Source organism: Pseudochaenichthys georgianus, chromosome 11 (genome assembly GCF_902827115.2).
Source record: "Pseudochaenichthys georgianus chromosome 11, fPseGeo1.2, whole genome shotgun sequence".
Classification (NCBI taxonomy): Eukaryota; Metazoa; Chordata; class Actinopteri; order Perciformes; family Channichthyidae; genus Pseudochaenichthys; species Pseudochaenichthys georgianus.
This window is the reverse complement of record NC_047513.1, coordinates 10,747,746-10,762,539: the sequence shown is the minus strand read 5'-3', so window position 1 is coordinate 10,762,539 and position 14,794 is coordinate 10,747,746. Positions and strand designations below refer to the sequence as shown.

Genomic DNA, 14,794 nt, shown 5'->3' with positions numbered 1-14,794 from the left:
ATATGTCTCTTTCTGTAAACTAACTTATGCAATGACTAATGAAAGAAAACAATACATGTTTGCTGCATTTTTCACTGAAACAACATGTTTTGTATGTACATAGCTTCTCAGAAGCTATACAAAGATGAGGGGGGTGTGATGTATACTTTATTAAAACACTGCATTATTTTAAAACCAATAATTATAATTTATAAAATAAATAAGAAAGAGGCTTTTGTAAACCTCATACAGTCATACATACAAGACTTTCACTATATTCTGCAGTGTAACACTATATACTGGCCCTAAATGTAACATTTTAAAAGCCTGCAGCAACATTGACGACAGAAGGCAAAGGAAATAGTTAACTTGAGAAATGGCAAAGCTGAAAATCTGGTTTGCTTAAAATACCCTTGCCACATTAAACTGGAATGTGAGATGGGGAAGCGCATTTTCCAAGCTATCCATGCAAATTAAACATAAAACAAGAGTCTATTAGCCCTGAGGATTAGGTGACCTCAGGCTTAGGTCAAAAGTCAGGATAGACATAAACACACAGAAGTGACAGTTTTAGAACAGTTCCTTGGTTATTTATTTGCATGATAGATTTGTTAGCTTCTCTTTTTCAAACTCAGTCCCTCCAGGAATTTTCATTTTTTTCTGATTATTGCAAGCAAACACATTTTGATCCTGAAATAGCCTCTATAAAAAGAAAAGCTTTTTGCAGAATCCTATGTAATTTTGTGAGAAAAGTGCTACTTGTTAGGAAAACAATGATTGAATAAACAAAGTGGCAATGGTCTGCTTGTTCACAAATGTTACACCGGTAACCATCGCAGACCTCCAATCATTTGACTAAGAAATTGTGGCTCCAATCACTTGCAAAGCAGGCGATTTCCGTTTTGGTCATCACAATATGCCGAAGGATCTGCTGATTTAAACACTTAAGAATCCAGAGAAAACTATGAAATATAAAACACAGCTATCAAAGATTATTATCCTTTTTTTAAAGAAAATACTGTAATATCCACAGTCACTAACATAAAGCCAAAGATAGCTAGCTAGAAAGGTAAATACTGTTGGTAGTTACACGCTATTTGACAAAGCTATGAGTAAGACAGCAAGTTTCCTTAATCAAGGTAGCTACCATTCAGTCACGCTTTTTGGGAAAGGCAACAAATGCCATTGCTTGAAATAACAATCGTAAAAAAGTAAGCACTAATATAAAACAAGGAATGATATGAAAAGCAGTTAAAAAAACAGACAATCCTCATCTAAACCTAGTGTAGAGACTAGTGAGAAAGGCCACAAGGTTCACAGAGACAACATGAGAAAGTCCTAGAGTGAAAAGCTTAAACAAGGCAGTCCAGCAAATAAATGTGCATTTAAATATAAAGGCAATTTTTACACTTATTACAGTAAAGGTTTTTTTCCCATTCTCACACTCACTCATTCAGGTATGATTTCTTCTTCATCCACATGTGGCTACAAGCCTACTCTTCTTTAAGAACCTTCCGGCTTTGTTCATGAATGCAGGTTAAAGAAAATTCAAATCAACAGCTTATTTAACAGTTTACATCTGTCGGTGACTTTCATTATTCATCTTTTACAGCGTTTCTCTTTTCAATTTCACAAATTCAAGCCCATGACGTTACCCTTCCGTCATACAGACACGCCTGTAGAGATCTGAAGCGGGCGGTTAAACCATTTGAAAAAGCAACAATCTTTAAATGCGAGAATACAGTCTCAGATTTTGGATTTCCTTTGGACAGTACCCTGTGCTGTACATGTACCCTGTAAACTGTAGAATAGGCCACTCCAAAAATAAAAATGGTGATAGCTACACTTAGATAATGATTACAGTTTTGAAAGGACTAGTTTTTATAAATAACACAGCTATGAAAGGTCTAAGCGCTTCCCTAAACAAATGTAAGTACAAGTAAAATAATCAGATGTCATCTTTGAGATGCAGACTCATTGCAACGTTGTGGATGGATTTGAATGAAATATGGCGTGTTTGTTTACTGAAGTTCTGTTCCGATGCAATGCTGATTATGGCTTTAATAAATTGTCATTAAAAAGAAGAAGTGTTTTCCTAAAGGAGAACCAACAATGTTCTCAGGCAAGAAAAAAGACAAAGGTCTGTAAAAAATAATGTTCCTGTACAATATGACATAATGACTACTGACTTCTGCATTGAAATACATTCAAACACCTTCATTTTACAATGCAGATATTAGACTGAAATTGTGCAACAAAAAAGCAAAAAGCAAACCACTTGATAAAAACAATCTCTGCACTGGTTTCGCAGAGCAATAGCATTTTACGACACATTTAACCTCGCCAAAATAAAGTTGGCATTCTGTAGTATTTTTGAAACTCACAAACATGACAGACAACATAACAATACTTCTGTGCTAGTACGACCTTTGAAAACGTGCTCCAGATCAGACAAGTCCACAACAGATTTCAAGTGCAGCGGCTGGATAAAAAAGGCCTTTGTTTTGAAAATGAAGTTTCATATCTTAACTGGGCCTGGAAAAGGAGTTTAGGGTAAATGCCCAGGGCTTGAATTTGAACAGGGTGGGTTTATGGAAACACTGACATCAGTCTCTCAGGGTGTTGATGTGGGCGCAGATCTTCAGGGCAGGACCTAGCTTGATGTTCATGGTGGACATGAGGTGCTCCTCCTTCAGCAGCAGCAGGGCCTGTCCGTCAATCTCCTGTGACAGGAAGTGGGGGGCGTGCTCCTCACAGCCTGCGAAGAGGAGAAAGAACAATATAAATAGAGAAAGAAATATTGGGAAGGTGGACAAGAGGAAACGGAGAGAAGAAAGAAAGTCATAATAGCATTAAGGTTGTTGTAATTAAAAGAGGAACAAAAAAGTGTGAAAAATACAGATCATTAAGCAGATTACACAACATCTTAGCAACATGGGTGCAGAGTTTTTTTGAAACACTGATTATTTGTGTCAATTATAATCTATATTCCTTGGTCACAATTATAGTAAAAAAATAAGTGGTTTTTGACCCTGATTTTTTTTTTTAAATAATTGATATTTAGTTTCCCACTAAAGATTCAACAATCCATGCTAAATAGGAAGTATGTTAATAAGGAGAACAATGACACAAGAGGGGCAACATCAATCATGATCAGTCTCTTAATGTCATTTTTTCTTCCAACCTTGTAGTGAGGAAATAAACTGTGACACTTCCTCCACCCCCCACTGAGCGGGGCTGGCACGCAGGCAGCTGGGATCAGAAGTCTCCGTTGGGAGTGGGGGAGGCGGCTGGTGGCAGGAGGCGGAGGAGGCGGGAGAGAGGGACATGGGGTCATCTTCGTCCTCCTCACCACTGGACTCCTCGTCTGAATGGCTGGACTCTGAACGGCACTGTGAGGAGGAGAGGCAGAGGAGCCCGCGAGCAAGGCATTACAAAAATGTCTTCCGTGTGACAGTGGAAGCTTTAGGTTGCACTGGATTGTTCCCCAGCGTATCCATGTGACTCAATGCATGAACAAACCTATAACAAGTAGCATTTTAAAATATAAATGATAAAGTATCATCATTGAGATTACATTCCCTCTGCTTGGCAGTATCACAGAGACTAGGTGAAAATGAATCCTAGTTGGGTTGGTAATGCAGTGCCTATTGCAGCCACTTGGGGGCACTTGGGGGCTTAACATGAACAAGTGAAAGCTATTGAAATATGAGTGGTGCAGTGATGACATTTTTGTAGAAAGAGCTAGAAGTTAGCATCACAAGGCTGCCTCAAAAAAGCAATGGGATTTTTCCATTGGATTTTGTAACACTGCATAAAATAAGACCTGCAGCTAGCACACATTTGTGATACGTACACGTTTTGTGCAGCAGGATAATCTCTGCATATTAACCCCACTTTTATGATTTAAAAAAAGGCTATCTCTAGGCTAAACTTAACCACGGTGACATGCCTAAGCATCACCACCGCTAAGCTAAAGGCGGCTAGTGTTCGGTGTGATGACGTTTAGAAATCTTATTTAGTCACTTGATAGAAATTGCTGTTTTTATGACACACAAAAGCCTCGGACACTCACAAGTGGAATATTTACTGATGTATTTTCTATTGTAGAACCAAAACAAAAAACATGTTGAAAAAAAACATTGACTTCATGATCTGGGAACCAGATGTTTTCAAATGCTGAATCATTTAAGGGTTTTAGGAAATTCCTGTACCACTTTATTGCTTTCCATCTTAAAATATTCTACAGTAAGCTCCCTGACTAAGTCACAAGCTGAGGCTGTTTTATAAATCATATTTATGTGTTCTGGTTGTGTTGTGGTTTTAAGGCAGTTTTACGGCCCTCTATGTGGTTTAAAGTGTATAGATGTTGCATGGATTAAAAACAACTTTTTGAATTTCATTTCTTCACATCATGTATGAAATATGTGCCGTTCTTTCTCACCTTAACAGGTATAGGTCTTCCTGCTATCTTGGCACTGGCTATTTCTGAACTTGTCCTGTGGGGGACCCTCCGCCTTGCAATCCCCCCCTCCTCGTCGGAGTTGGAGAGTTGACCTTGGTCATGATCTGGAGCGTGACCTTGACTATGCTGCACGCAGAAGTGATGCCTGAAGCTGATGTTGTACCTGGGGAACCAATACATACTGTATCGTAGACAAAGAGTGACATATACGGTACTGAAGCCAAGACGAGCAACACATACAGGTTTTTGACTCTTTGCACCATACGCGTATATAATCTACACACATGTAGTGGGCAAAGAGACAAATGCAAAGCAGAAGCAAATAATGTACAATCATATGCTGACAGCATACAGTTTAAACAATGCAGCAAGTGCATTGTTTGTATTGTCGAACATGTACAACAATCAGGTTTGGGCAGAAGTTTGACATGAAAACAAACATGTTTATATGCCAATTTTGTAGAATAAAGATGAATTGGGACATACATCAAGGAATTTAAACAAAAGGACAAACACAAGAAAAGAAAACGTACATGCTGTGTATTAAACAGCTGAAGCCACCTGAGAATCACACACTGTTTTCTTAATCATCCATTTGTATTTTGTTTTGTATTTTAACTATTCAAAATGTGACACAAGGCTACAGTGGTTCTCAGCAGCACAGAGTGTTTTTTCTCATATGGCTTCCACTGCATATATTATATTTCATGCATGTTGAAGTACCTCTTGGCACAAGACATGGAGCAGAACCTTTTGGTGCCTCTGAACTGGCTGGCAGGAGCAAAGTTTTTACAGTACTCACACTTCAGCACTGAGGGCAGAGTTTGGAGAAAACAACAAAGCAGATAGTAAATATATCACATCTATATTTGACTTGTCAATGAATATATTGTCACATCAGAACATGTGATGGGAAAACTCGCAGTTAGAGGGTTGTAAGTAAAACTCTGTGTGTTCCTTTGGCCCTGCTTGTACAAAAAAAGGGTCATTCTGTTGCACTTTGTAAAATCCTGCCCTACCTTTTCATGTTATGTTAATTATAATAATTGAAAATAGCAAGTACAACTTAAGACCTAAAAGTACCTTTAGCTGTTATATTTTAGTCATGTGATGCCACACAGAAGTTTCATTTTGGCCTGACATTATAAAGCAATGTTTTTGTTCCCTCAAACTTGTCTGTAAGGAAGCAGTACTTTCAAAGCAGTTACCTGTTGCTGTTGTAACAGTCTCTGATTGGTTGGTGTCTGGACTGTCCTCCCCAGGGGAGCCCTTCACTGAACCACATACCTGTCAATCAAACACAAACAACATCAAAATAAATGGTCGGTTTCCAGCGAGCAATGTCATACCTGAGTTTTACGTTGTAAAGGGGTATTAGAAACTACAAATACATTTGTATCTGTATAAGTCCCTTTTGTGAGGGCAAAAAAAAAAAAAAAAACAACACTAAAAAGTTGGTCACAAAAAAAAGAAACTACAAATCCCATGTACTCACAGGGAATGGCTCTGCCCCTTCCTGGATGACAAAGCCCTCTATGAGGTGTGTAAGGACGTTGGGTTTAACCACAGCTTGGGGGGGAGGAGCTCTCTCCCCCTGGAGGACCCCACGGGACACAGTTAGCAGTGGGGAGGGAGAGGAGGAGGCTGGAGGAGCGCCAGAGCCTGGTTGGGAGGTGAGGGGAAGGACAGAGGAGGTAAGAAAGTCAATATTTTGTTACTTTCACATTTAAAAAGTTGGAAAAAAAGTGAAAACTTCAGCAACTCGAGTAGTATATAGAATAACACTTAGAACTCAATGTTAGTTATGCAACCATATTATCCTAAAGCTGTTTTATACACTACAAGTTTTGCTGGAATTTGGCAACTTCTGACTTTTTCCCTTGGAAACACATATCTGAGTTTGTACCTGCTTCAATGGGATTGGTCGGGACTGCTGAGGGGTGATCTCTGACTGGCTGAAGCCGTGGAGGGGAGGGGCCGTCTTCACAATTGACTGAATTCGAATCTAATTTCCTTTTTAATGAGCCAGTCAACTGTTTTCCCTAAAAACATCACACATGAAAATACAACAGCTAAAAGGAGAGTAGGTCACTGATTTAAACTCATTTTAAATTAAATTAATCCTTGTCGATGCAAGTTAATTTGAATAATTAACAAAAATCTGCCGACCTGTTGTTTCTGACTTCCCGATGCGTCTCCGTTGGTGACGGCAGCAGATGTTGTCCGTCTCCGCTCTTCCATCACCAGGGGGAGGGAGAGGGAGGAGCGAGGAGGGGAAACAATGGGGGCCTGGGAGGAGGCGGGGCTTGAAGCCAACACTCCATTCTGACTTTGTCCAGAGTTTTGAATATTCTGCGGATGCACCTGAGACACCTGAGCCAATGGGGGGGCCACCTGAGGCGACTGCAGCGTCTTTAGCCCCACCCCTCTACCCACGACCCCACCCTCCCTGGAAGCGATGGACGCCACCATGGTGAGCATGCTGGACGAGCTGCTGAGGACAGAGGCTCCGTCGGGACAGCAGCTGCCCCGCGCCAGAGTCAGAGCCTGGGTGTTTCCCAGAGTGCTCTGCCTCGCACCCACGATCTGCACCGGGATGTGCGGCGGCTGGGGGGGCTGAGCGGAGCTGTTGACGGGCGGAGGGGCGGGCAGGATGGGAGGGGGGTTCCTGGAGGGCAGCTGGAGGGGCAGGCGGAGCCCCTGCAGAGTTTTAGGTTGTATTGGGATGGGTCCATTTCCATGTCCGGATTTCTCCGCGCCAAGTGAGGTCTTCTGCAGCGGCTGCACCACCAAAGTCTGAGCGTTGACCCCTGGTTTGATGGTTGCCGTGCCAACTGGATACCCATGTGCCTGGGATGGGGCACTGGACGTCAGGACCAGAGTGTGTGATGCTGTGGGAGCTGTAGTGCCTGTAGTGAGGGTCCGTGTCCCGTGAAGCAGGAGCTGGGAGAGAGGGATGGAGGAGGTGGAGCTGGAGGCCCCAGAGGAGGAAGGGTGGGCTTTGAGGTTGGTGGGCTGAGGGTACGTTGGGATTTTGATGTGGGGCAGCTGGTGATGTGGCTGGTTCGGCTTAGAGGGGGAGTTTGATTGGTGGGAAGGATGGACCAGGGAGTACGCTGAAAAGAGAGAAGTCATAATGACACATCAACATCTATGGCCCAACGCCAAGACAACCAGGGTCTGGGATGATCTTCACATCGTCAATGTTTTCGTCTTGCAGATGAAAACATTTGAACTTATTTGTAGCATATATTGTTTCGTATACTGAATTTTTTTTTACAGTTTCTGTTGAATACAATCTACATTGTGAATGGATGTAATATAGTTTTGCCCCGTTTAACTTGGAAGAAAAACTTACAGTGGCTTAAAAACAACCTATTAGCAACCAAACATGTTTTGGCTGTATATTAAGAAAATGTATTTTCTATTTTATAATTAATTAAAAGTGTTTGAGCATAGATGAAATTGTTTAATTGTTAAACAGTTGCCAGTGTTTCTCAAACTTTTTCATACCAAGGACCACTTAACCAATAAAAAAACACTCACGGACCACCCAACTCCACAAATATCCCAAAACACATCATTTTTCTAGAACAGATTACAAATCGCCTGAAAATGGTACAAACAGGTGGCAACATGTGTGACGAAGGTGTTGCGCTGAAATGTAAGCTCGCTCCATTGCGGAGATATTCCCGCGAGAGTGCGGAAAACTTTATTTATTTATTTCAAATGTGAAATGTTACCAATATACTTACGGACCACTGGGGGGCGCTCACGGACCACCAGTGGTCCGCGGACCACACACTTTGAGAAGCACTGATTTAGGCACATTAACAGTACGTCCACACAGCAGCTTTAAAAAAATCTTCCAACGCTTCTCTGCCCATTGACTTTGAATGGGGATGACGTCACTTTGCCTCGCTTTTGAGCAATGTTCAACTTTTGAAGCTGAGCTGGAAGCGTCAGCCAATCAAATCCCGTTTATGCAAATCTGACAGTGCAAGCGCTAGCCAATCAAACTGCGTACAAGCAGGGAGAGCCAGACCGCAGTTCATTTCCTCATATTGCAGGTCTCCCTTGAAAAAGAGATCATTGATCTCAATGGGATTTTACCTGGATAAATAAAGGTTTTGAATTGAATTTGAATTGAATATTCCAAACGAGAAATTACGGTAGGAAATCACCCGGTTCTTTACGACCAGAACTATTAACGGGATACAAACCGGAGGAACCAGGCATGGAGGGAGGTGGCAGAGACAGTGGGTGAAACTGGTAGGTTTCCGCCTGTTTGGGGAGTTTATATATATATTGCTCGCATAAAATCCCCGGGGTTTTTTGCTTTGTATGTCGGGGGCGGGAGATTCATGTGATTGGTTGTTGGTCGCGTTGCTCGCAAAAAATCCCCAAGCTCAAGGACACGCCCAGCTCCAAGATTTTCAAGATTTTTTCAAAGCTGCTGTGTGGACGTACCGTTGGGGTCTTGAATAACGTCCTAGTGAATTCATTTCCATGACATTATGCTTGGTTTGTGTATATTTAGTTGAGAAGCAGAAAAAACACATAAATGCTATGAACTATATGCACACTCAAAGAAAGGGTGCATAATGGCTTCGAGAAGCTCTTATCAGTGCCCTAATGCACTTGGTGATTTGAACCCCACGCTGGAACACACCTATCAAAAACTGTGAGTGTAGAGATAAGGATTGGGTGTATGACATTGCATAGACTGAAGACTACAACACATCTAATAACCCTATACATTTGTAACAAACGGAGGCAGTTTTTAAGTTTCCTTTCCTCTCTACCTGAGTCGCTCCTCTCTGGGGCTTCAGTCTTAATACCTTTGGGACCCGACACCCCTCGCATGGCTAGATTCTGCACCTAAGAGAGGAAAGTAAAGAGAGAGGAAATCAAATAAAAATCGATGGCAAGGAATACAGAAACAAATGTTAATTTTTCTTCTAATCATCAACACATTTATTCCACAAACCTGGTCATTATTTGATTGGCTGCTGGAATTTGTTATTCCTTCCTGTTGCTGTTGCTGAGCTTGTGGCTGCTGGGGGACAGTCGCCACGGCAGCAGTGGCCGTGTTTCCAGGCATAAAGATGAGCTGTGAGGAGATGGGGGCCCTCAGGGAGCGGTTGACCTGCAGGATGACAAGAAGACCATCAAACACACAGAAAATAAGCCAAGTATACGGTGTCAAGTATAAGCTGGGTTCTGCACGGTGGAATAACCCTGACAGAGGTCACATATTTTAATAAACGCAAACTGCTATTAAATGTAATGAAAGTCATCAAAGAGTCATGAAATCCCGATTTATGAAACTCCTTTATGATGTTTATTAACTTGTAACTCATCATGTATGCATGACAAAGAGCTGGTGATTAAAAGAGACAATTGATAATGCAGTCTGCTTAATGTTCTGGTGAACTCACCCTCAGGTACATTTGTCCCTGCCCCCCTGCCCCCCCACTCAGCAGCACTGATTGGCTGATTGTGGACGTTGCCGGGGCACCCATAGGACGGCTGCTGGTTGTAGATCCAGATGTTACACTTGCCTGGAAAATGTAGGATAATGACATTTTGTATTCATCACTGAAACATTGTAATTCAGTTCAGTTTGGGCAGTACCAAATAGTGGATGTTTTAATTATTTGATATAATGGTGACTGTCATTATGAATCAATGCCTATGCATTGTGTTTAAACATGGTATTTTGGCAGAGTTGTAGAAAATAATTGGGCTACACTAATATTTTGTTAAGGGTCATTGGGGTAATCACATCATACATTTCATATCATCATAAAGTTAGGAGAACATGTTACAGTGTATTAGGTTTTCTTAGCTTTTAAGTAACAGAGCAGTTATTTTGGTGTAACCACTAAAACATACAGCTGTGGTGCTGGTGGTCTGAGAAGAGCCGCTGCTGGAAGGACTTGACTGACGGCTGGCAGCCAGAGTAGCCTGAGAGGAGGAAGAGGAGAAAGATGAGTTTAAGGTTTCAATTTAAACAAAATCAATAGAGGTATGTTTGCAGAGGTTATCAGACCATTTCATGAATCACTGTGAGTCCAGGTCTAAGCTGGTGGAATAGCTAGATTCTGATTTTACATGCTTTTTTTGTCTGCTACTGCTTTCTGAGTTTCTTAAAAAAAAGCACGGCATTTGACATATATTTAGGAAAATATTATAGATGTCTTAACATACACACACCTTTACCTGTTGCACGGCCGCCAGGTTCTGCAGCTGGGCGTTGTTGATCTGCTGCTGCAGCATCAGCTGCTGGAAGTACTGAGCAGCATTAGGCTGCCTCTGTAACGCCTGCAGGGCCTGGAGGGAGGGGAGGGGAGACAGATCACAAGCAATCAGTGGGGCAGTAAAGCAAACGGGTAAAGAGATAAGAAGAAGAAGAAGAAAAAGGAAGGCTGTCATGAGGAGGAGACAGCGATAAATCAAGAGGCATGTACTGAAAGACAGATGGAGAGATGACACAGAATAAGATGTAAGAGAGGAACAGGAGAGAAGCAGGGGAAATTATTAAAACAAACACTACTTGTAAGAAAAGGAAGTAAAGTTTCATGAAAAATGAAAGAAGAAGCGTAAAAGACAAGAGGGCAGAGAGGGAGGGATGCTGTGAAGCCTCCTGCCAGCTGCCTGATGTATGAGCGGAGGCTCCTGTAATAATAAATTGAGAGATGAAAGCGAGCTCGGCGGCTGGATTAGTGAGTGCAGGGCGACAAAGACAGATGTCTGTGCAGGGTGACAGAAGCCTGGAGAAATTACACTCCTTCAACCGGGCACAACTCAATCTCTTGATATTGGATACTACTGCGCCGTGAAAGATGGCCGCATTGTCTCTCCAACTTTGCCGTTTGCCGTATTTTATTTGTCTTTATTTACTTTTTGCCGTTTGCTTTTAACATGGTTCGCAACATGCAAGCCGACCGCACCAACTCTGCTATACAATATAGCAGAGAGGAACTTCTTCACATCAGAAACTTTGTGGACAATAACCCACCGACAGACAATGGAGATCCGCCATGGCTACCTGTTGCTGTCCTACCTGAGAGACGCAGGAGGAAGACAAAGCGGGGGTCCTACACCGGGCTGCTAGTCAGACTGAGGAAACGAGAAAAACGACCCCCTCTTCCGTTCCGAGTATTCTTCTGGCCAGTGTCGACTGGTCATTAGGGGCAGGTGGGGCACTGAGCTGACATACCCACCAAACGCCATCTCACATAATTCAGAGCTGAGTGGCTGTAAGTACGCGTGCCGCGAAAAGTGTAGTGTGTGAAGAGCAGACGAGAGAGGTGCAGTGACGCGTCCTAAAACCCGGAAGTAAGCTGTGCATGAGTTCCCTCCACAAAAATGAGATTTCTCCATAGGATTTTGGAAAATAGCTCAAAATAAGGTCTGTGGTTGAAACACATTTAAGAGACGGATCACGTTTTGTTCAGCCGGATAATATCCACATGTCTACACTACTTTTATAAATCATAAATGTAGTCGCCAGAAGCAAAATGCTAACGTTATGCTATAAACGAACTACAGCAGGGTCGCAGCTTCAACGTCACGCCAACTTAAGATCCATATTCAAAACATACAGATTCTAAATGGTACAAGTTGAAGTGTTTGTTTTAACAGTTTGCAGGAGGCAGGTACTTGCTTTCAAGCAGAACAGGGCAAACAAACTTAGCGGGAGTGTTTACGTGTTTGGCGTAATGACGTAAAACGGCCTCGACAACTTCTGTAGTCTTATTCAGCCACTTGTTAGCAACCATCGTTTTTCAGACACGTAAACTCTTCAAAAATCACTGCTGATGTATTTAATGTTGTAGAACAAAACGTGATCTGTCTCTTCAATTTGTGTCAAACACAGACCTTATTTGGAGCTATTTTCCAAAATCATATGGAGAAATTGCATTGCTTTTTGTCGAAGGAACCGGACGAGGTAAAAATGCTAACTTACTTCCAGGTTTTAGGACGCGTCACTGTGGTTCTCTATTGGGTAATCCCCCGTGCAGCACTGAAACACTTGTAGTCTACGCCCACCTGCGAGGTGGGCCCCACCCTCGGGCTCACTTCCTTTATAAATAGGAAGGAGGCCCGACAACCTGCTCCCTCTTTTCTTCAGCACCAAGGTACTGAAGCACTGTAGCGACACTAAAGAGTAAAGGCTTAAACATGAATACACAGGGTTGTGTTAGAGTTTGCTCCTCATGCCAGACGAATCCTGCCTGGACCGGAGCATGCGCACGCAGCTCTCGCCCAGCAGGTGTCATGTGCTCATTGTCATTGCGCCCGTCTCCCTCTGGCCGACAGACAGCGAAGAGCGGACGCTCTCGCTACTGCGGCCGAGGAGGATGATTGGCCAGTCCAGGAGTCCTACTCCGTGGACCAAGCCCTTGAGTTCCTGGATCCGAGTGCTGGGCAGGAGTCGGAGGACCACATCTGTCAAAGCCTGGGTTTCATAATAAATTGGAAGAAGAGCTGTCCTCTTCCCTCTCAGACAATCGTTTATCTGGGAGTGGAATTAAACTCAGCCAGCATGAGAGCGCGGCTCTCGCAGCAGCGAGTGGAGGAACTGACAGCGCAACGAAACATACCTTTTAAATTTGAGGATCGTGAAAAAAATGCACTAATGTTATAAAAGCTAACTTAGATCATTATGTTTAAGAGTATTAAAAATGATTGGATTATTAAAGATGCACAAGTGGTGTATTACTGCTAATAAAGATAATACAAAACCCTACAAGCAAAATGATATTACATACTGCTCTCAGATGCTTTTTGATATTCCTGTAGCAGCAGAAGTTACACTCTGTTAAATCAAATGTTTATAGTGTCAGCTTTGACACACACACACTTACCTGCACCGCCTGTCTTTCATAGAGAGACATGGAATTCATTGGAGAGGGGCGGGAGCTCGCTGCAGATGCAGCACTCCCATTGGTTGAGGCCCCCTGCTGGTTCTGCTCTCCATCCGTCTCCATGGCTGCTGAGTAGACAGAGGAGGCGTCCATCAGTCAAACTCTGACATAAACACTTCACTTCCTCCCAGAGCCCAGCTGATGAAGAGCAGCGGTCATTGTTCCTGACAAACAATGTTCTTCTTCTACTGACTCAATGTTTTACTGGGGGGCTGATACAGTCCTGATCCAATGCATAACTCAACAATGGATTAATAATGTGCAAGTCTCTCTCTCTCTCTCTCTCTCTCTCTCTCTCTCTCTCTCTCTCTCTCTCTCTCTCTCTCTCTCTCTCTCTCTCTCTCTCTCTCTCTCTCTCTCTCTCTCTCTCTCTCTCTCTCTCTCTCTCTCTCTCTCTCTCTCTCTCTCTCTCTCTCTCTCTCTCTCAGAGCTGTTAGCTAGCCTCCATGTTTAACACCAGTAAACACTGGCTGCACCGGAGGCTATACCTCCTAGCATCCCATTAGCCGCGGCTACTGTCTGGTTGGTTACCGGGGGCTATCGGTCCGTGCTTACCGTCACCGGTTCGGGTTTGTCGACCTCCTCCTGCACCGGCTGCCCGCTGCAGCTCGACTCCGGGCGGCTCCGCGGGGTCCGGAGCTTCTCGCTGATGCTTCTTTCTTTCACTTTGCAGGATGGCCGCAGCAGCAGCACGGCAGCAGTGATTTTACTATTTTGCATAAATTTGCAGCTGATGGTGTTGTTGAAGAGGGAAACGCCTCCTTTTTTCCGCTGCTCTGCCTTTTCCGGCGCGACGGGATGACGGAGAAGGACATGGGGGGTGTTTCCATACATCCATGGGTGTTTCTCAGGCTGCTTCTCACTTCTCTTATTTTAATTTCCTCGCTCCTCGGTATCACCGGAAGTTGATTTGTCTACCATATATTATATGCCTCTGGTCTGCGCCATCTTGAGTAGCGTCCCGCTGCCCTTATTTGGGATCAAGGATCGAGGAGCGATAACGGAGGAGGAGATTTAGTTACAAATATGTGATATATCTGAACTACAAAGTGGTCAAAAATCATTGTATTCATTTACAGACTCATTCATATCAACAATAACCATAGCCAATTAAAAGGTAATCCCTTATATTATTTTATTGTCATTGATTTAAAATAGCATACCCAAAATGTCTACATTTTATTATCCATGTATTGTCTAGATCAGTGGTTCCCAAACTGTTTGTGCCCAAGGCACACCAAAGGACAAGTAAAAATCTCAAGGCACACCTATTGTGCAAAATAGCCCTTATAACATGTGTTATCACTGATATCATGTAAAATATCTGTAAATGTGCATAATTATTTACTAATGCCAAATAAAATGTGACAAAGACAACTATATTACTCATGAAATATTTATTAACGAAATATTT

The 14,794-nt window shown here is 42.8% G+C and overlaps 1 protein-coding gene across 5 annotated transcripts; it reads right to left on the bottom strand.

Moving 5' to 3' along the window:
• Nucleotides 1-215: 215 nt before the first annotated feature.
• Nucleotides 216-14,286, bottom strand: LOC117455335 (polyhomeotic-like protein 1). 5 transcript variants are annotated; one of them, XM_034094796.2, is made up of 15 exons: nucleotides 13,936-14,286; nucleotides 13,321-13,448; nucleotides 10,664-10,780; nucleotides 10,343-10,414; nucleotides 9,886-10,008; nucleotides 9,435-9,593; nucleotides 9,250-9,325; nucleotides 6,614-7,560; nucleotides 6,351-6,486; nucleotides 5,940-6,106; nucleotides 5,653-5,731; nucleotides 5,168-5,255; nucleotides 4,424-4,625; nucleotides 3,164-3,371; nucleotides 216-2,737 (listed from the first exon to the last, which is right to left on the bottom strand). In XM_034094796.2, the coding sequence occupies exons 2-15, from the start codon at nucleotides 13,441-13,443 to the stop codon at nucleotides 2,586-2,588; spliced, it is 2,649 nt and encodes an 882-aa protein (XP_033950687.1). In that variant the 5' UTR covers nucleotides 13,444-13,448; nucleotides 13,936-14,286; the 3' UTR covers nucleotides 216-2,585. The 5 variants fall into 5 exon arrangements, with proteins under 5 accessions (XP_033950687.1, XP_033950692.1, XP_033950691.1 ...); XM_034094801.2 differs by having other exon boundaries at nucleotides 4,424-4,607; XM_034094800.1 differs by having other exon boundaries at nucleotides 10,670-10,780.
• Nucleotides 14,287-14,794: the final 508 nt, after the last annotated feature.

Bases quoted from the DNA above. Each gene is read 5' to 3' on its own strand.
- LOC117455335 (XM_034094796.2), bottom strand. From the start codon at position 13,443: ATGGAGACGGATGGAGAGCAGAACCAGCAGGGGGCCTCAACCAATGGG. The intron at 10,009-10,342 runs GTATGTTTTAGT...TACATTTTCCAG, and splicing joins AGACCACCAGCACCACAGCT to GCAAGTGTAACATCTGGATC. The intron at 6,107-6,350 runs GTACAAACTCAG...CCTCCCAACCAG, and splicing joins GACCAATCCCATTGAAGCAG to GCTCTGGCGCTCCTCCAGCC.